Genomic DNA, 20,435 nt, shown 5'->3' with positions numbered 1-20,435 from the left:
TCCTTCAGCAGCCTCGGGGGGTGGGGGGTCCAGTGGAGAGACTGGGCCAGGGAAGAGCCGGAATTTCTCTCCCAGACTCAGAACCAGGTAGCAACACGTGGCGATTAGAGAGGAGATGGACATAAAGCAAAAACACTGTCACATGGCAGTGGGCAGTGCCCTCTAGCACCCAGGAGTTCAGCTGATAGTTGACCTCACAGAGTTCCCAGGTTTCTTGTGTGTGCCTAGAGACCCCTTTTAGAGGCTAAGTTTGGGGGTGGTTAGGAGTGGCGAGGTGGAGGAAGCCGAGAAAGCTCGTCTCCTAAAGCTCTCTGAGCATTTCTCAGGCGGCTGTTTTGTTTTTGCTTTTCCTAACGCTCTAAAGTCATGATGAAGATGCCACTCAGATGTTAATTTCATTCTGCTAAACCGTATTTTCTTTAGTTGTCAAATTGACACAGATTCAATGTATTAAGTTTGAAAAGTACAGAAAACAGATGCAGATTTTTCGGATTTTCTGCGGAGTCAGGAGCCCACGCCCTGCTGCCATAGGGTGTGGGCGGCCCAAACCTTTCAGAGCCGACTGTTTTTCTGGGCTTTCTCCTGCTCAGAAAGGAAGCCGATCTCCAGACACCCCCGCGGCCGTGGTGCGGCCCTACCTCCCCCCGGCCGCCGGCCTTGGTAATGCCCGGCCGGGCGTGGGCGGGGCCGAGCGCCCGGGCTCCGCCCACAAAGCGGGCGGGTGGGCCGGCGCCTGGGTTGTGTTCTGCTGTGGATTCGCCGGGCGGAGTCATGACCTTGCAATTCTGCAGACTGGTGACTCCCTGAGTGTAGCCCTGCGGTGTGGGGCCCGGGGAGGCCGGAGGGGTGGGGCGATGCGCGCCAGGAAGCGAGGAGGCGCACGGAGCCCAGGTGAGGTCGGGGCGCGCGCTGCGGTCGGCGGGACCGCGCGGAGCCGGGCGGCGAGGGGGCGGGCCGGGGCCGGGGCCGGGGCCGGGCCCGGGGGGGCGGCTGCCGGGGCGCGTGAGGCATCGGGCCCTATGTGCGGGTGCAGCCAGGCCTTAATTAAGATGCTTCCCCTCCTACCTGCGGGGTGGTTTTCGAGCCCCCTCCAGCCACCGGGTCTGTTTTGCTTTATTATTGCAAGGGTATTTTAGTGCGAGTGGAAAATTTCTAACTTGGAAAATTGTCTTTCTGACTCCCTTGAGTTGGGAAGATGGCAGGGACGAAGGGAAAGGGATGTAGGTTGATTGAGGCGGCTGCGTGTTTCATCCGTGATTTCATTCGCTCCTGACAGACCTGCTAGGTAGGCGGCGTCTTTACCCAATTTACAGATGTGGCTTCTAAGACTCAGAACGGAGAAGACTTGCTCAGAACCAGAATGAGCATCTGAGCCCTGAGCCCTCTTTCATAGCCCAGAGCGGTTTTCCAAATGGGGCCGATGCCCACGACAGGGGTCACTGGTGTTGGATTGGGATGGGAGGAAGTGTCATGTCACCACGCCCTGAGATCAGCGTCCCAGGTCTTGTGGGAGGATAGGAGGTAGAGAACTGGCCCCGAGACCAGCTCCTCCGTAGAGCCCCTGTAAGTGACTTCTTTTCTCTCCCAGACTTGGGATGGGACCGGGGTAGAGAGGTGTGCATGAAGAGGAGTTTCCAACTCCTGTTTGCATTTACCCTTCTGTGTGAAATGTATTACTGGCCATTTCTGCTAATTTTATTTCCCTGATTCTTTATTCTATTTCAAACTCCACAGAAAAACTGCAAAAAGGAAAACGCAATGATTGAAGTAAAAGCAGTGACTAAAGGAAATATCAATAATTAAGCAAATATCTCATATTTGATATTTCAATAATCAACAACTGAGTTTTGACAGTTTTGTGCATTGCTTAGAGAAACAACACTAATAGACTGGCCATAATCTTGGCCATAGTTGTTAAGAAAGCTCATTGAGCAAATACCTTAAAAAGAATTAAAATAGTAGATTCTGTAGGTGGCCTCAAAGATGTTCATTGTAGAATATTTTATAATAATGAGAAACTGGAAAAAACTTAATAGGGAATTGGGCAAGTAAATGATGGTACTTTCACAAAGTAGAATCCTAAGGACCATGTTGTAGAGGATGTTTCACAGGGGAAAATGGAATAATATGTTGCTGAAAGGAGTGAAACAGGCCACAAAGCCACATGCATAGTTTTATCTCTTTTTATGAAAAAACAAAGTTTTATCTCAAAAAGCCATCAGGCACCAAAAAATATTAGTAATGTTTGGAGCTGGGGGAGAGGATTACAAATGTTTATTTTTGTGTTTTTATACTTGTTTATATTTTCTGAATTTTGTTCATTGTGCATTTTTTAACCACCATCAAAGTAATAATTCTCCCAAAATGTTAGAAACATAATTGTCATGTAAACAGTCAACATGTCAGGTTAACTCTTTAATGAAGGAAATAGTATGATGACAAAGCCTGTTAAAAGCAAAATACAAAATTTGGGGAATTTTTTAGTAGAAATAAAGAAGAATTGGTGAATATCCTACTGTGCAATGAAACCATAACCTTTGGGATGATCTTTTCTCCTGGACAGAAAGGAAAATTATTGCACCTTAACAGTTTTCTACAAATTAACCTCTAACTTTATAGATTGCAAGGTATCTGGGCCCTAATCAACCGTAAACAGGAACTTAAAGTTATTTTCCCCTGGTCAAATGATCCTTTGGCAGGTTTGTTAAGCAGTGTTCAAGTATGTCATAAAAAAGCATGCAGTCTTCTTTTTTTTTTTACTTCATTGCCAACTTTAAGATAAGTTATCTTAACCAAACACAAAAAAATGCTTGTACCTATAGCAGTTTAGCCTAAGGTGAATAGGAGCTTAACAGATGTTTATCAAATTGAGTTGAAAAGGATCACAATTGTCATTTAGTACAAGCTCCTATTTTATGGGTGAGTTTACATAGTTTGCCTAAAACTCTTTAATAATTTTTTTTGCATGCAAATGAAAAATAAAAACTCATGATCCAGTGCAGTAGAGCAGCTTAAACTACCGAATCTTATAAAATTAAAAAATAAAATGAGGTTTATAGAAACATTTTTTCCAAATAAAATTAAGATACACAGAAAGTCAGGGGATGAGACTTTTACACATGGTGCTAAGACTGACTCCATTTCTTCAACTGCTGAAATGAAGGGGCTGGAGTTGATGGTCTTCAAAGCCTTGAAATTTTTTCTTTTTTTTATCTTCATTTTATTGAGATATATTCACATACCACGCAGTCATACAAAACAAATCGTACTTTCGATTGTTCACAGTACCATTACATAGTTATACATTCATCACCTAAATCAATCCCTGACACCTTCATTAGCACACACACAAAAATAACAAGAATAATAATTAAAGTGAAAAAGAGCAATTGAAGTAAAAAAGAACACTGGGTACCTTTGTCTGTTTGTTTCCTTCCCCTATTTTTCTACTCATCCATCCATAAACTAGACAAAGTGGAGTGTGGTCCTTATGGCTTTCCCAATCCCATTGTCACCCCTCATAAGCTACATTTTTATACAACTGTCTTCGAGATTCATGGGTTCTGGGTTGTAGTTTGATAGTTTCAGGTATCCACCACCAGCTACCCCAATTCTTTAGAACCTAAAAAGGGTTGTCTAAAGTGTGCGTAAGAGTGCCCACCAGAGTGACCTCTCGGCTCCTTTTGGAATCTCTCTGCTACTGAAGCTTATTTCATTTCCTTTCACATCCCCCTTTTGGTCAAGAAGATGTTCTCCGTCCCACGATGCCAGGTCTACATTCCTCCCCGGGAGTCATGTTCCACGTTGCCAGGGAGATTCACTCTTCTGGGTGTCTGATCCCACATAGGGGGGAGGGCAGTGATTTCACCTTTCAAGTTGGCTTAGCCAGAGAGAGAGGGCCACATCTGAGCAACAAAGAGGCATTCAGGAGGACAAAGCCTTCAAATTAAAAGTAATGTAATAAATCTGTGCCTTTCCATCTCCAGTTTTACACATGGAATGTGTAAACGACATTCGGTAACAATGGCATCCAGCTTTGAACGATATTTTAAGTTTGGGTGATATGTAGAAGTTATTAAGTCTGGGGCTTGAAGTGGTGAGGTAGAAGTGGAAGTGGAATGGTTGTGACCCTTTTTGCTCATCTGAACAGAGGGCTGGACTTCGCAGTGGGGTTCACAAAGGTGAGAGGGATGTGGTAAGACAGAGGACCAGAATGACAGGCAAAAGGAGAACTGGAACTTTGCTCCACACACCTGGCTGCCACTGCTTTACCAGAAAAAAGGTTTGACAGCACTCTCTGTGGGTGGGAAAATAAGAAACTTGAAAGTGGAGACTGAGATCAGATAGCGACCAACCAGTAAGTAGAGACAGAAAACAACAAACAGTAGCTGTTACCATCGTCCTTTGGATGTTTCTGGATTGCGCAGGGATTTAGGTAAAACTGTGACATCTTTGAAGACAGCAAATTTTTTTTAAATCCAGCTCAAATCAGTGCCTTCCATGGAAGGCTGATTGTCTGCCCAGGCTGGTTCCCCTCTAGATCACTGCTGCCTGAGCCCTGGCCTTTTACTCTCATGGCTCAGACAGTTGAATTCACCATCTTTGTGCATCCCAGGCTGCTGGGGGATGCAGGTGGTGCTGACCAAACCTGGAGAGACTAACGGTAACTGGTAAAAAACCAGAAGAGCACCAGTTTGTCCAGAATATAGGAACACGAATTATCAGGAGGTTTTAGGTGAGGAATCACTACAAGCAGAGTTGGTTATAGGATTTGAAGGGGGTGATAAGTATTCTGTTTTTTCGAATCTGTTGTTTCCGCATATCTCATTGGCACTGGCTCTGTGACCCTGCCTTGAGGACCTGGCCAGGTCTCGGCTCTCCACTCACTGTTTCTTTGTTTCCTCAGCTGACCTTAACCTGTCCACAAATCTTTCTTTAGATACAGTAATACCCTCAAAAAGTTTACCTAGAAGACTTGAAGACCTGGAAGCCATCCTCTTAGGTTATTATACAGTGTAACTTTTACAGAGCTTTTTTTTCCCTGCATTTTTGAGTTCTTGGAGCCAATTCCATTATCTATGTAGCATGCTTACACCATCCCACCCAGCCCTCCCTAGCCCTTCTTGTAGCCTCATACGACACCCCGTTTTCACCATGCTTGTCTCAGATAGCCTTACTGTTAGGCAGCCAAGCACACAGTCCAGAAATTATGTAAACCAATCATTGGAGTCTATGTTCTTACCTATTCCAGCATCCTTATGACATTGGGAGGATTGATGGTGGCTACTGGTCCTGTCCCAGCTTCCCTTTTCTCAACCCTAGAGGCACACTTAGGTCATAGCCTACCAATCCACAAAAGAACTTCTTCCCTTCGGCTTTTAAAACCCCTTGTTCCGACCCTGCTTACTTCTGCTTGTGCTGATTAATAGAGAGGGGGGAAGTTTGGAGAAGGGGAAATAAAAAAAGAGGAATTCGTGGCAGTCTGTACTCAGGATTTTTTTTTAAATCCAGCTCAAGTTAAAAACCACCTGAAGAACAAATATACATCTTCATATGTTGTGTCTTTCAGTTATGCTAGTCTGGTTTGGGAGAAGGAAAAGACTAAATAAAGCATAGAATGAACTGGAAATCATGCAAGTTCAATAGTTCCACACCTACATTAGAGTAATTGGGACACTTTTAAAAAAATACCCAAGCCTGGGTATCACTCTAGACCAATTAAGTCAGTTGCTGGAGTTGGGGGCCCAGGAGTGGGCATATTCTATAAGTATGGAAAAAAACAAATTTTAATGTGCACCAGAGTTGAGAGCTTGAGGCCCTCCTGATTAGGTTCCAATCCAGCCCCCCCACTGCAGAGTTTTTTGTTATGAAGTAGATAACCAGTATTCCTGCGGACAATGTTAGTACCTATCTTGTTGTAAAGATTAAATTAGTTAGCTCAGTTTGTCTGTCACGTAGTAGGTGCTTGATATATAGTGACCAATATTTCATTATTTTGTATTTATGTATATTTATTCCCGGAGGCAGACACGTGGGTTCAGTGTAGTTAAAAGACCTAAGTTTTCTTAGCTTCTAAATAGCAGAACCAAATCTAGAACCCCACTGAGCCTGACTGTTCTTTATCCTCTTAGGTCTCAGTGCTCTGGGGTCCCTCTCCCATCCCTGACCAATGCCTTCCTAAAATAACTGTACTAATCCCTAACATTGGTGTGAAGTTCAGTCATCATTTTAGTCAGAGCTTTTCAGAGTCAAGGGGACCCCACCCCCACCCCATCATTTCAAAACAAAGGTCCCAGAGAAGTCACTTGGTCAAGAGTATATTGATGCAATTTAATGGCAAAATGGGAACTAACCCACATCTCAGTACTGACTTGTGGAAAAGTACAAGAAGAAATTTTAGGAGGAATTCATATTTTAGCATAATTTAATAGTGAGGCTTCCTTTCTGCCCAGCCTGTTTTCTTGAATTCTGACAAAGTGTCTCTCTCTCCTCAGCTTTAGGCTTCATTTGAGATTGATCTGTTCCTGGAAAGTGCATAAAACCAGACAGGTGGGATCAAAAGTGTGACTTGCTTGCAGAACCAGATAACCAGAGGCAAGTGCTCTTGTCAGCCTCATGTAGTGTTAAATTTACTTGGTTATAGATTTACTTAAGTAAACTAGAGTCTTTGCGTAACATGACCAGAGACTGGGTCCAAGAGATTTTTTTTTTTCATTTTTTTATTGTGGAATATAACATATATACATAAAAGTGATAACTTTCAAAATGCAATTTAACAAGTAGATAGAGAGCAAATTTCAAAGAATGTTATGGGTTACAGTTCCACCATTTCAGTTCTTTCCTTCTAGGTATTCTAATACCATAGCAACTAAGAAAAAAAAAATTATCTAAAGATTTCAGTATTCCTAATCCTTTGTTAAATTCTGTCTTGTCTGTTGCTACCCCTTCCTCTAGTTTAATCACTTTCCCAATCTTCAGGGATATCTAGGCAGTGACCAACCACCCTAACTTGTTCATGTTGAAAAGGAGTATCAGTCCAAGAGATTTTAATTGCAAAAATACCAGATACCTCCTGGTTATCATCCATTACACCCATTACAGAGCTCCTCCATTATATAGGAAAACATATATACCAGAGGTTAAATAACATTGAAGCCATTCTAGACGAGAAAATGTGAATAAAGTAAGTTTCTTTCTCTTCAATGAATTAGATTCATATTCGTAGAGATCTAGACTCTATTAAAGCTGGAATGGTTAATTAAGAGGACAATAAACACTTCTACTATTTTGGCTTTCACTATACAACCATTATTAAATCTAAACATCTAGCAGTTATAAATGTTTTATTTGTAGTTTGCATGAGGCCCATGAAATCAGGTCTCAGCACATGCTTAAATGAGCTAGTACTTCCGTATCCTTGGAGCTTGTGTTCACAATGACCATTTTGGCTGAATTAACGTGGATGAATGGCTAGTTAATGCATCAAATGAGTCCTTAACATTTCGTAGAATCAACTCTACCACAATGGGGAGGTTTAGGCTCCCTCCAGAACCAGAATGCAGTCTCTGGACGGTTCTCTTGGTGCCCTGGGCTTTGTCCTGTTGCCTCACAATTCGGTCAGTTGTGGGTTTGGGATGAGTGGGCTCCACGTTTTTTTCTGTGATACTCCCTAAGAATTGAGAGTTCAAACTGTATATTAGGCAGCTTGATTCCCTCTCCTCCAGTCTTGCTTTGGGTTCACTGGATGTGGATGCAGAGAGGGCCTTGTCCCTTCCTGAGAAAAGGTCCTGTCTCTTGAGCCCTGACAAAGCAGAGGAGGTGACAGTGGGAGCGGATGGGAAAGAAACGCAGTGGGGAATCTGAAGGCCAGATTTCTGATACTCCTTTGTAGTCACTAATTCTGGGGTCCCCATTCTGTGGATTGGTTTCCTTCCACTTAAAATGAAAGGCTGGAATAGGTAACTTTAGAGGGGTTCTTTCCAGTTTTGAAAATTTGAGACCAGTTTTTATAGTTTAACAAATAAAACAAGTCCTAACTTATGGAAATTTGACCACTTGAGCATAATTTAAAATCTACTCATATGTTCAACAAATCCTTACTGGGTACCTATCTGCATCGGCATTTATTGGGCAGTGGGGATACAATGATGGACAAGGCAGATATGGCCCGTATCCTTAGAATGCTAATTGTCTAAGGGAGGCTGGAGGTAAATAAACAGTGCACTCTAAGCACTATAATGGAAAAGATGCAGGGTGCCCTAGGAGCTTGTAGCAAAGGCACTTAACCAAGTCGTTGTGCTTCCCTAGTCTAGGAAGGTGGTGGGGCGAGATACATTATGGGAACACAGGCTCATGGACGCAACTAGAAACTTCCAGCAAATGACCACTTTATTCCTTACACAGCCCAAAGAGTCCAAAGGAGCAGGGGAAGAAGTCCCTTCACAGCTGGTCCCCCAGGTGGCCGGCAGCTCTGCCCGCCCCACTTTGCACCAGAGAAGAGAGACCAATCTATACTGTTTGAGTGTGGTTCTTATCCACCTTGGGGGGAGGGAGCCCCACTTCTGAGAATTCCCACCCCCATTAGCATCTGGAGCTTCTTGTTCCCAGTTTCCAGGTTTAAGGTCTGGCTGGGCTTTTTCATTAGACTTTACATTTCCCCTGGATCATGTGGAATGGTGCACAATAGAAAAGGAGGTGGGATAGAAATGTTTTTGTCTTAGATTCTAGAAATGAAATGCTTTAACAACATATATTCCAGTACAGTTATTTAAATGTGTGTGTGTGTGTGTGTGTGTGTGTTTAATTCTGTGGAATCTGTGAATTGTGTAACTGATTGATAGACTGCCATGGAAATTAGAGCTTAATTTGTGGAATATTCATGGGAAGACCCTGTGCTTGTGTTTGCAACATTCCTGCCTCCAGTTAATGGTTGTATCTCTCTATTTTTAGTTTTTCTTCCTTCATTCTCATATACTTCCATTGAATGTTATCTCTTGCTATATTTATATATATTTTTAGAGGTATAATAATAAAGAATTTTTAAAAATACAGATTTTTTATTGTATTTTTGTGGTACCGCATAGTAGTATATTCCAGCTTCTGTTTAGTCAGCTAAAAGTGACTTATATTTTCTTTCTTCAGATTGAAGATAAATATGTGAAGATCATCAAAACAATTGCATTGACTTTGTTTTCTTGGAGAGGACGTAGTATAGGGCCCACACGCCCTGTGTTCATCCCGAGCCTCCTTTGATATAAAACTTAGGACAATGAATCTTGAAAGTGATGGAGCAACATCACAGAGCATTTTTGATTTGGACTATGCTTCATGGAAAATTCGCTTAACACTAGTGATAGCTGGTTTTTTCTTTTACCTGGGTGTTTTTGTTGTCTGCCACCAGCTGTCTTCTTCCCTGAACGCCACTTACCGTTCTTTGATGGCCAAAGAAAAGGTCTTCTGGAATCTTGCAGCCACCCGGGCTGTGTTTGGTGTTCAGAGTACAGTGGCAGGTCTGTGGGCTTTGCTGGTGGACCCCGTTCTTCAAGCTGATAAAGCCCTTAACCAGCAGAACTGGTGTTGGTTCAACATCGCAACGGCAACTGGATTCTTTTTCTTTGAAAATGTTGCAGTTCACCTGTCCAACTTGTTTTTCCAGACATTTGATTTGTTTTTAGTTGTCCACCATCTCTTTGCCTTTCTGGGATTTCTTGGTTCAGTGATCAATCTCAGAGCTGGCCACTATCTAGCCATGACCACATTGCTTTTGGAGATGAGCACTCCCTTTACTTGCATTTCCTGGATGCTCTTAAAGGTAAGTGTTTCTTCTAAAGTGTATGATTCATTTGCTGTTTTTGCCATTGTCAGCAGAAGTCAAAGAGCCAAGAAGAGAACTTTATGCACTGACAGTGTTGAATTTTACCTGAGTACTATAATCCTGGAAAATAGTAGCAGTTAAGAAATACCCCCACCCTGGTATTTCTGAAAACTGGTACTGCAAAGAACCATCCTTCCCCATATGACTTAGATAAAACCCTTGATTACCTGTGACAAGGCTGGACACAGACATACTCTCCACACTTCCATTCTTTGTCTCATAAACAATTAGCTGATGGACACATCTATTGGAACAAAATTCCTGATAATCAAACTTCGGTTAAGATTCTCTCCTTCCCCCATACACCTCAGTTTTGGCCCATACTGGGCCTCAGCCAGCACACAGCCCCTCAGGGTGCTCAGAAAATAGGCTGGCCTCAAGGAGAACAAATCTGATCAGCTATCTGATCTCTCCACCCTTCCCTCCTACTTCCCTACATTGGGTTCTTTCTAGTCTTATTTATTCCTCTCTACTGAACAAAACCCTTTTTGCCTAACTCTTGAGATGCTTGTTGATTGTGTAGTCAGAGCATTCTCCCTATTGCAATAGTCCCTTCCCCTCTTTGCAATAATCCTTTCCAATAAAGTCTTTCCTTACCGAGTCTAGATTTGTTATTTGACAGCATTTAATATTAGTATGAATGTTTAGAACTTAATTGTGAACCATGCTATAAACTCAGCAGACTAAATTGTAGCATGCAAATTCAGTTATGATAAGTTCATTTTGGTTGAATTCCATTTTATTAGTTGTAAACAAATCTTTTAGTCTTCCAACTCCATAGAAAAGAAGCCTCAGTGGATCTTATGACTCAGTGTTTGTAAGTCTTAGAAAACATGAATTTTCCTTCTTTCACAGACCTTTTAATCATCCTAGTAAAATATGCATATACACATCTTTTTTGCTTTTTACTTTTGAATAAGATTGTGTTAATAGTGATTAGAAGTGTTTGTGACCCAGGTTTGTTTATCTAGCAGGTTTTGTGCCATTAATTTCCTTTTGGTTTTTGAAGCATATGAAATTCTTTAAAATGTGTATCTTCCATATACAACATATGAGCTTATTATGTTATCAAAATGTTCTCTGTATTAAGCCCTGGGGTTTTAAAAATTCATTTGTTTACTTTTTGTAGCTAAGAGTCTTTAACTTCTCATTACACATTACATCGTTCACAGGATAATTTATATGAAACTTGGAACATTGCTTTTTTGTCGTTATTCATGCAGTTCAACACAAATTGGTCGTATTATTGAGGTCTTCTTGTGGATAAAACACCATTGTAAACTTTAAGCGGAAACGATAGAAATCTAAAACATCCTGCCTTCAAGGTTTAGTTGGAAAGGTGGTCTAAGCACATCAAAAGTGAATTGACAGTGTAACGGTACAGACTATTCATACAGAACAAACATTTATTAAACATCGGTTATGTGCCAGCACTGTGCTAGGAACTGAGACTCCAAAGAGAAACATTCCTGCTGTTCCCCCAAGCTGCCCCATTCTAGCACCAGGTTAGAATGTGTGAGTCCTGGAATAGAGAGATGTGCAGAATGCAGCCCGGGCCTAGGTGGGCAAGTTTTTATCTGAGTCATAGCTTATAAATTACAGCTTGGCAAAAATCATTGCCGATGCAAAGCATCAGAGGTGGCCATGAAAAAAAAAATGGTAGAGACAATAGAATTGAGAGCCGGGAAAGATTGTTGAGAATATTTGTATTTTTGAAAGAGAGAGCTTGAGATATTTGGGCAGTAGGGGGCTGGGGTGTGATTTGTGTAAACCTTATGCAGGGAGGAAAGATGGGAAACCATTAATGGTTTGAGAGAGACACTTAATTGTCCATCTGACCTCTGAGTTCGCTTGCTGGAAAAATGGATGATAAATAAAGCTGCTGTGCTGGTTTGTGTGCGTAGGGAGGTTCATTTTAGTTAAAGATATTAGGACTTGGTACCCCAGTAAATATCCTGTACACACCTCTTGTTAATCCCCATATCAGACAGTTTTTTAGTTTTTCCTTGATGCATTTCCTTTCCCACAACTCAGAGCTTCATGAGGACAAAGACTATAACTTAAGTTTGTTTCTCTGGTGCTAAATGCAGCACCAAGCATATTTATAGTCTAGTGTGGAGTACAGGAGTACATATTAGAAAGAGAAGCTTTGGTATAGGATTATTACGTGATTCATTCCATAACATGAACATATTATGCTTCAAAAATAAAACTTCCACACCACAAAATTAAATCTTTGAAAGGAAGGGAAGAGCAGTTCTACTCCTAGATACGTACCCAACAGAAATGTGTCCATATGTTCATTAAAACATGTGTAGTGGAACCTTCATATGGCCCCAAACTGGAAACTACCAAATGTCCATCCACAGTAGAATGGATACGTAACTGTGGTAATTCTAAAATGCAGTGCTCTGCAGCAGTGAACATAAACAGTTTACAAGTAGAAGCAGCAGTTTGGATGAATTACACTTACATAATGTTGAATGAAATTAGCCGGACACAAGAGGACATACTGTATGGTTTCACTTTATATAAAGTACAAAAACAGGCAAAGCTGATCTATTCTTTTAAAGTCAAGATAGTAGCTACCCTTGGGTTAAGGGGTGGGGTGGTGGCTAGTGACTGGAAAGGAGCACATTCCTGTGTGTATATTCTACTTCAGGAAAATGTAAAAAACAAAGACACCACCCTGTCCCTGCTATCATGTAGCTTAAAGCCTGGATAGATGTTTCTCAAGTAATTACCAATTTGATGAGTGGTTTGAAAGAAATATACACTGTTACTATATAATTAAATGTTGAGAGTTAGAAGTCATTCTTTAAATTATTCATCATTTCTGTTGAATCTATTTAAGGGTGTAATTGATTAATGATACAGTCATTACCTGAGCATATAATTGCATTACTTGGATAAAAATGAGACATGTGTATTGCATGGGCTAACAGCAGAGGATGTTTCAGTAAACCTGTGGTTGCATCCCAGCCTCCCCACTTCCCAACTGTATGATCTTGGGCAAGTTTCTTAACCTGACTGGTCTGTTTTATTGTCTGAAATTGGGGTTGTTGTGAATAGTACAGCAGAAATGCCCATATAAAAAAATAAGCATATGTAAAGGTCTTAGTACAGTGCCTGCACCAGACTTAAAAAAAAAAAAAAGCTACTGCTATTTGTACTGTCCTTTATTCAAAGATGCTCTTAGTTGTGAGATAGTGTGTGTTTGTGTATATATTTGTGTGTGTGTGTGTGAATGGAGTTTAATTTTTTTAACAGTTTTATGTTTACAGAAAATTTGTGCAGGAGTTCCCATATACCCCCCTCCCCCCAACCCCCAACCCCCCAGCATCCTCTCCCCCAGCTACTCCTATTATTATCTTGTATTACTGTGGTACATTTGATGAACCACTATTGATACATTATTGTTAACTAAAGTCCATAGTTTGATTAGGATTCACTTTTTGACTTAGACAAGTCTGTGTTTTGACAAAGGTAGAATGCCATGCATCCACCATTACTGTATCATACAGGATAGTTTCACTGCTCCAAAAAAGCCCTGTGCTCTACCTATCCATCACTCCCCACGTCCCCCCGAACCCCTGACAGCCACTGATCTTTTTACTGTCCCTGTAGTTTTGCCTTTTCCAGAATGTCATATAGTTGGAATCACACAGTATGTAGCCCTTTCAGACTGGCTTCTTTCACTTAGCAATATGGCTCCTCCATGTCTTTTTATGGCTTGATAGTGCATTTTTTTTTTCTTTTCTTAACTTTCTACTGTAGTGACATATATACAACTAAAAACTTCCCATTTTATCCACTTTCAAATGTGCAATTCATTGTTATTAATTACATTCAAAATATTGTGCTCCCATCACCAGCATCCATTGCTCTGAACTTTTTCATCACCTCAAATGGAAACTATACCCACTAAGCAGTAGCTCCCCTTCCCTTCCCCAGCCGCAGCCTCTGTTAACCTGTGATCTACTATCTATTTCTATGAAATTTGATTCTTCTAGGCATTTCATATAAGTGAGATTGTGCAATATTTGTCTTTGTGTCTGGCTTATTTCATTCAACATTTTATCTTCAAGGTTCGTCCATGTTGTAACGTGCATCAGAATTTCACTTCTTTTTGTGGCTGAATAATAGTCCATTGTATATACATACCACATTGCTCATTTCTTTTTATCACTGAATAATGTTCCATTATATGAGTATACCACTGTTTGTTTCTCCATTTACTTATTAAGGAATATCTTAGTTGTGTATTAATTTTAATAAAGATTTTTGAGGAGAAAAACAAGCATTAAATGTAGAAGTACTCTTATCTGTACTTTCACATATCTGTGAAATATGATGGTAATAATATAACATTTGGTTTTACTAATTTTCTGGGCTGCTGAGGGAAGTAAAGTCAAGCTTTGTGATCATGAATTCACTATACAACCCCTCAAGGAAAGACTTAAAATTGAATTCTGATCAATGCTCTTTATAGAGGCACACTTCAGATAAGGGTTTAAAAATTAATGTTAACTGATTCTGTTTGTATAGTGAAGATTAATGTTTTTTTATAAGAAAAGAATGTTTTTAATAAAAACTGTTTTGTTAACATTTACTTATTAAGAAAAATGTAAATAACACAGAAGGACAGAAAGTTGTAAAAAAAAAAATTCACTGATAATCCCACCACTCAGAGATAATCACCATTTATCTTTTTGTGTATAGCTTTTCAGTCTTTTTTTTTCCCTTCTGGATATATAAAAATACATAAATACACCCCACCCCCACCCCATCCTCTCTCTTTATTATTCTACAAGCTGTTTTGTAAAATCATCTTTCCATATCAATAAATAATTATTTAGCCACATTATCATTTTTAACGGTGTTGTAGAATGATGTTGCAAAATGTACCCTGATTTAATCACCATGCTCCATGTTGTTAAGCATTTTGTTTTTTTTTTTGTTTTTTCCTGCCTTTTTTTAAATCCCTGTTGTTAATGAACAATGCTCCAGGGAACCTGATATGTTGTATATACTTTTTTCACTCTTTTCTTATTATATTCTTAGAATTGATTGCTCAAAGTGGAAGTGCTGTGTTAAAAGGTATGCCCATTTTATATTTGGATATAAATTGCCAGACTATCTCCCAGAAAAATGGTGCTTATTTATAGTCCTACCAAAAATATGAGACAATCTTATGTTTCCGCATCTTCTTCAACATATCAGTCTTTTTAATTGTTGCCAATCTGATGAGTTAAACATTTTTTTGAGTATTTTTATTTCTTTGATTGCTAGTACTATGGCACATTTTTCATATTTGACATTTATATTTGTTCTGTGAATTACTTTGCTTGCCCTTGGGGGTTGGTCTTTTCTTTTTCTTTTTCTTTCTTTCTTTTTTTCTTTTTTCTGTAAACTTTTTAAATAGTTTTTTGTCAAATATTTTACCATGTATTCTTTTAGCTTGGTTTATTTTTTAAAATTGTTCAGAGACTTTGTTTTATTTGGTCAGATCTCTCATTTTTCCCTCACAGTGATTACAAAGCTATTTACCTATATTTTCTTGTAGTACTTTTATGGTTTTCTTTTTGTTTAAGAAAACATCACTTTAATCTGTTTTGAAAATTGTTTTTATATTAGGTGGGAAGTAGGAATCCAGCTTGATTTCCCCCACCCCTATCCTCAAGGGCCTAGCCAACTGTCCTTATATTATTAAATGATTCATCCTCTTCCTAGTGATTCGACATACCACCCAATATTAATTTTCCATCTATTTTTATTAATTTATGCATTTTGTGTTTCATTTGTCTGTTTTTGTGTTGGTACCACAATGTTTACTTCTGAAGCTTTCTAATATTCCATTATGTAGTCCTCTTGTTCTTCAACCCTTTCTGGTCTGTTCTACTACATTTATCCTATCAGATGAACTTTTAAATTATTTTGTTAGTAAAATTCTAGTGTATTCTTTTTATTGGATAAATCTTAGATGAATTCAGGGAGGGAAAATGTAACATCTTTGTAAGGTTCACATCCAAAAACATGACATGCCTCTTTTTTCATTCAAAACTTCTTTTATGTCCCTCTGAGTTAATAGTTTCAGTCACATAGACACCAAAAATGTATTTAAAATGTAAAGAAACAAAATACATAGTCATTTACTTGCTTTCCTGACCTCCAGACATCTGATGCTTCATTAACTGTTTGTGTTCCCAGGAGACATAAGAGGTTCACTTGGTGCTTTGGTTCAGCCTTGGTACACTTGTTACCCAGTGTAGAGGAGCTCGCACAAAGGAACTGAGCATCAGTAAGCTGCGGGAGCGGTTCTCCTGCTGCTTCTGAGTGTGGATTTCACCTAGTGCTGCCATTAGGTATATCTAAAGGGGGTGATGAGATTGAGAATGTGCATATGCCATGGCTAAATAGTATCCATCACTACCTTTGCATCTCGCTACTGTGGCCAATTGCTCGAGTAACCATATTATTCATCACCCAACTGGGTCTGCTCCAGGCAAAGCAGGTCGTACAGTCACCCTGCCAACTGAGAACTGGTTACTTTAGGAGATACAAAGAACCTCAGAGAACTTGTAGCTGAATCCTATAATTTTACAAATAAGGAAGAACATGAAAGCACTAGCTCATCATATTTGGTTTTGATCCCGCCTTACTTAATCTTCCAGACTGTTGAACACAGGTTCTTCCGGTCTATGAGTTTCTTCTCATTCCATGTCCTTCCTCTTTAATTTATAGGTACCATGCTTGTTTTCTTTTGTTTTTGGATTCTTGGTTCCTTCCCTCTTAGACTCCTGTGTGTTTATCCTACTTTGGCATGTGGGAGTCACTGAAGTATGTAGTTACAGTCTACTTTGAATTGACACCTAACATAAGCTTATATTTTGTATAGGTTTTTTTGTTTTTTATTTTTACTGTTTTTATTTTTATTTTTTGTACTGTTTTAAATTTATCCCTGGGTTGGAGGCAAACTAAAGTACTTGGTGTGTTTGTGAAAAGCAGCCCAAATTGGTTTCTTACAGTGGAGTGAGCTGAGAGAGCAGTCCTGCGCATCCTTAAAGACCATCATAAGTGTGACTGATCCACTTCAGAGACCACAAAAAGATGTGTTCAACACAAACCTCTCAGTTTAACTGCTCTTCCACTCTTACACTGGTCTTTCTATACTAGTTTGCTTCCCTTTCATTTGTTTCAGTCTGAACTTAGTAACACCTAAATTACTTGGAGTTTATAATATTTGAAACTGTCTACCAGAATAAGTTCAAATTAGAGTATTTCTTTAGTTTTTATGTACAGATAACTTAATTATCTCTGGTATTAGAAAAGAGCATGCAAATGTCTGATCTAAAAGTAGTAGATAGTTCAAAATGTTTATGAAGGTTTTGAGGGGCACATTTACAGCATTTCAAAATAAGTTGTTTTTTTAATTCCATTTTTCTATAGATTTCTAAGTGCTCCCTTAAGTTATTGATTCCATTGTTTTTTCCCCTTTGTCAGAACTGTGTGTACACAATTTTTATGAATCATGAGATTAGAATTTCTTTTTTTTTTTTTTTGCATTTAATAACTCAGAAGCTGGTTTGTCATGTGCTCCTTTCAAGGTTTTGTAGATTTCGATCTTATAAAATAATTTCCCCTTTTTAGCAGTGTGGTTTGCTACCCTGACGTGCACTAGCCCCATATTCCCTTGCTTAATCTTAAAGCAGTCTGTGCTTTCTTCCATCGTTACCTCCTCCTTCCGTCCCTAACTACTGAGTTTCCTTCTGCAAATGCAAGAAAGTTTCCCGATCCTGAAAAGATACGTGCTGTGACATAGAACTGCTGAGGAAAATCTTTAAGATAGGTTGGATTTGGCCAGAGTAGAAGTGGAGATTAGAGAGAGAATGGCATGCAGGAAACTCACTGATTTGAGGTGGACTGAATTGTCCTGGTACTGGCTAGTTTGACATTAGGTCTCTGCCTTCATGTCCGTGGTCTAGTGAAGGTTATCTGCAGCTGCAGCAGGGTGGTGCTTATCTTCTGCAAGTTTCATAATCCACTTTAGCTGCCACTATTCAAATTAGTTTTAATGCAAATTTAGAATAATTTTAAGGCAAATCCACTTTGGCTTGTATCCAAGTGCTAGTAGGGTAAAGGTATTAAAAAACAAGACAGGAAATTTATCTCATCGCAAACTTGTCTCTTCTAAGAGATTTTTCTCCTGGGGTCTAGGTCTGAAAGCTTGATATAATAGGACTTGATATAACAGCACTCTTATTTATTTAATATGTACAAATTCAAGGTAAATAAATGACCAAACTAGGGAACAAAAATGAAGAAGAATCAAGTGAACAACAAGCAAATATCAAACTACCTGTTGGCACATGTCCTCATACAGAGAGGCTGGTGGCTCTCTTTAAGAATTAAGCCCCGAAAAGAGGAAAGTCTGGGCAAGAAATTCTTTTGCTTTGAACTGGATTTGTTTTGCTCTGTGAAATGAGGTCAGAAAAACCTTTGTAGAATGTTAAGAATGCATTTTGATTGTTTTGTTTTGAAATTTGCATTTATTTGTCTCCTCTGCAGGCTGGCTGGTCAGATTCTCTGTTTTGGAAGCTAAATCAGTGGCTCATGATTCACATGTTTCATTGCCGCATGATCCTAACCTACCACATGTGGTGGGTGTGTTATTGGCACTGGGATGGTTTGATCAACAGTCTGTACCTGCCTCATTTTGCACTCTTCCTTTTTGGACTGGCCCTGCTCACACTAATAATTAATCCATATTGGACTCATAAGAAGACTCAGCAACTTCTCAATCCAGTGGATTGGAATTTTGCACAACCAGAAACAAAAAGCAGTCAACCTGAAAGGGCCAACGGGCAGGTACTCCAGAAGAAGAAGCAGTAGCTGTTTCAGGAACCAAATGACTCCTAATAATACCAACCTGGAGAGTAGTGCTTGTGATTATATGACGTTCCTTGAACAATGAATTTTATGGGAAAAAAAAAAAAAAAAAGTGAATGTTTTTGTTTGTTCTTGTTTCTTAGTGAAATACTAACTTTGTATTTCATTAGTATTAATTTTGAAGTAGCCACGGAGTAAACCTTGGTTTGCCTTTAGGAGCAGATTTTTACCATCATAATTTGACTGTTTGGGTTTATTCCTGTAAGCTTAACCGTGTTGGACCACTTGAACTCCTTTAAGAAAAGGAAATCTCGGGATCAAGGCATTGCAAGCTGTTGAGAAGGAGCGAGCATGGCTTGTCTGAATACTTGAAATGACTTCATATTAGAAATGCCCACATGGTAAATGTGGTTGAGTCAGCATTGATTCTTTCTGGTCACATATTCACATTTTGGGTTTATTATTAAAAAGTCTTATTCTTTTTAGTTGGAAAGAATTGGCCTAAGCTACAAAGTAGTATTGGTTACCCTAATTAAAATTTTCCAGTGTTGTGGAGGATTAAAACTACATAATGCAACAGTGTCCTCTAGTGGCCAAGTGGTATAAAGACATTGTCAAGGCTTAGTGACCCTCGTAGGGAAAAAGCAACTATCTTGAAATCCACCCACCCCGATGTGAATGGGGGGGGGGGATAGTAATTTAGGTGAAATATTTTAGGAATTTTTTTTTAATCAAGAAGCCTATTTAAAATGAGGATTTTTATTCGTGTTGGAGTGCTCATTTGACTAAAGGCAGGATTTTTAGTAATCAGACATGTCTAGATTTTAGAGCCTTTTTAAGTTGACCAAGTTGCCTAGAGGTGTCCAAACAGGGCCCCTAGTTCTTGGGTGTTTCTCTGTAGATGTCAAGATGTTGATCACTTTTGTCCTACATGATATGGACTAGACCTGGACACCTTTAGAGATTATTGTCAGTTGCAGCCCGAGATCGCTAGAAGGCTTCCTGCCACACTCCCTAGAGAGGGGTTCAAGAGTGCTGGGGTTGGGTCATTGTTTTGTCAACTGCTTCTTAGTTGCACTTTAAACGTGATAAATTATTGACTATATTTAGGTCAAGATATGTAATACCTAGTTATCTTAATTGAGGAAGTGATTTAAATATTTAAAATATCCAGCAAATCATGTCCCTATTAAGACTGTTCAACCAAAATCCCTGTAGCTCCCGGAAGGTTTACTCTCTGTGCAGTTGTGTCCTTTCTTGTGGAAGCAGCAACAGCTGGTGTTTTCTAACTGCGGAGAAGAATAATGTAACTGATGTTTACAGGACCCAAATGGAAGGCAGTTCCTGTCTCTCAGAATAAATATACCTTACTGTTTATAGCACTGTGAATGTTTTAAACCTTGATGATAAAAAAATGGGATGATAAATCTTTGTGTGTTCAACATTCGGTTTAGAGTTTGACATACTTAGTTTAATTTTTGTCTGACCTCCATTAAGACTTTGACTTTCCCAGGGGTTCAACCTTTACATCCTAATAATTTTAATAAACGTGTTGTTTAAATTCAAAGAGACAGCTAAGTGCCATAAAATAACTAAATATAAGCTAACCTGCTTTATTCAGTCTAAACCATGCACTGATGTTCTGTTTTAACCAGGGCCTTCTCAATAGGGA

The 20,435-nt window shown here is 39.5% G+C and overlaps 1 protein-coding gene across 1 annotated transcript; it reads left to right on the top strand.

Annotated features, from left to right (window-relative positions):
• The first annotated feature begins 605 nt into the window (after positions 1-605).
• CLN8 (CLN8 transmembrane ER and ERGIC protein) lies at positions 606-20,140 on the top strand. Its single transcript, XM_037813371.1, has 3 exons — positions 606-891; positions 9,142-9,811; positions 18,443-20,140. Exons 2-3 carry the CDS (start codon positions 9,269-9,271, stop codon positions 18,764-18,766), a joined length of 867 nt encoding a protein of 288 aa, XP_037669299.1. The 5' UTR covers positions 606-891; positions 9,142-9,268; the 3' UTR covers positions 18,767-20,140.
• The last annotated feature ends 295 nt before the right edge of the window (positions 20,141-20,435 follow it).

Source organism: Choloepus didactylus, chromosome 20, assembly GCF_015220235.1.
Source record: "Choloepus didactylus isolate mChoDid1 chromosome 20, mChoDid1.pri, whole genome shotgun sequence".
Lineage (NCBI taxonomy): Eukaryota > Metazoa > Chordata > Mammalia > Pilosa > Megalonychidae > Choloepus > Choloepus didactylus.
This window is presented reverse-complemented; position numbering and strand designations above follow the sequence as displayed.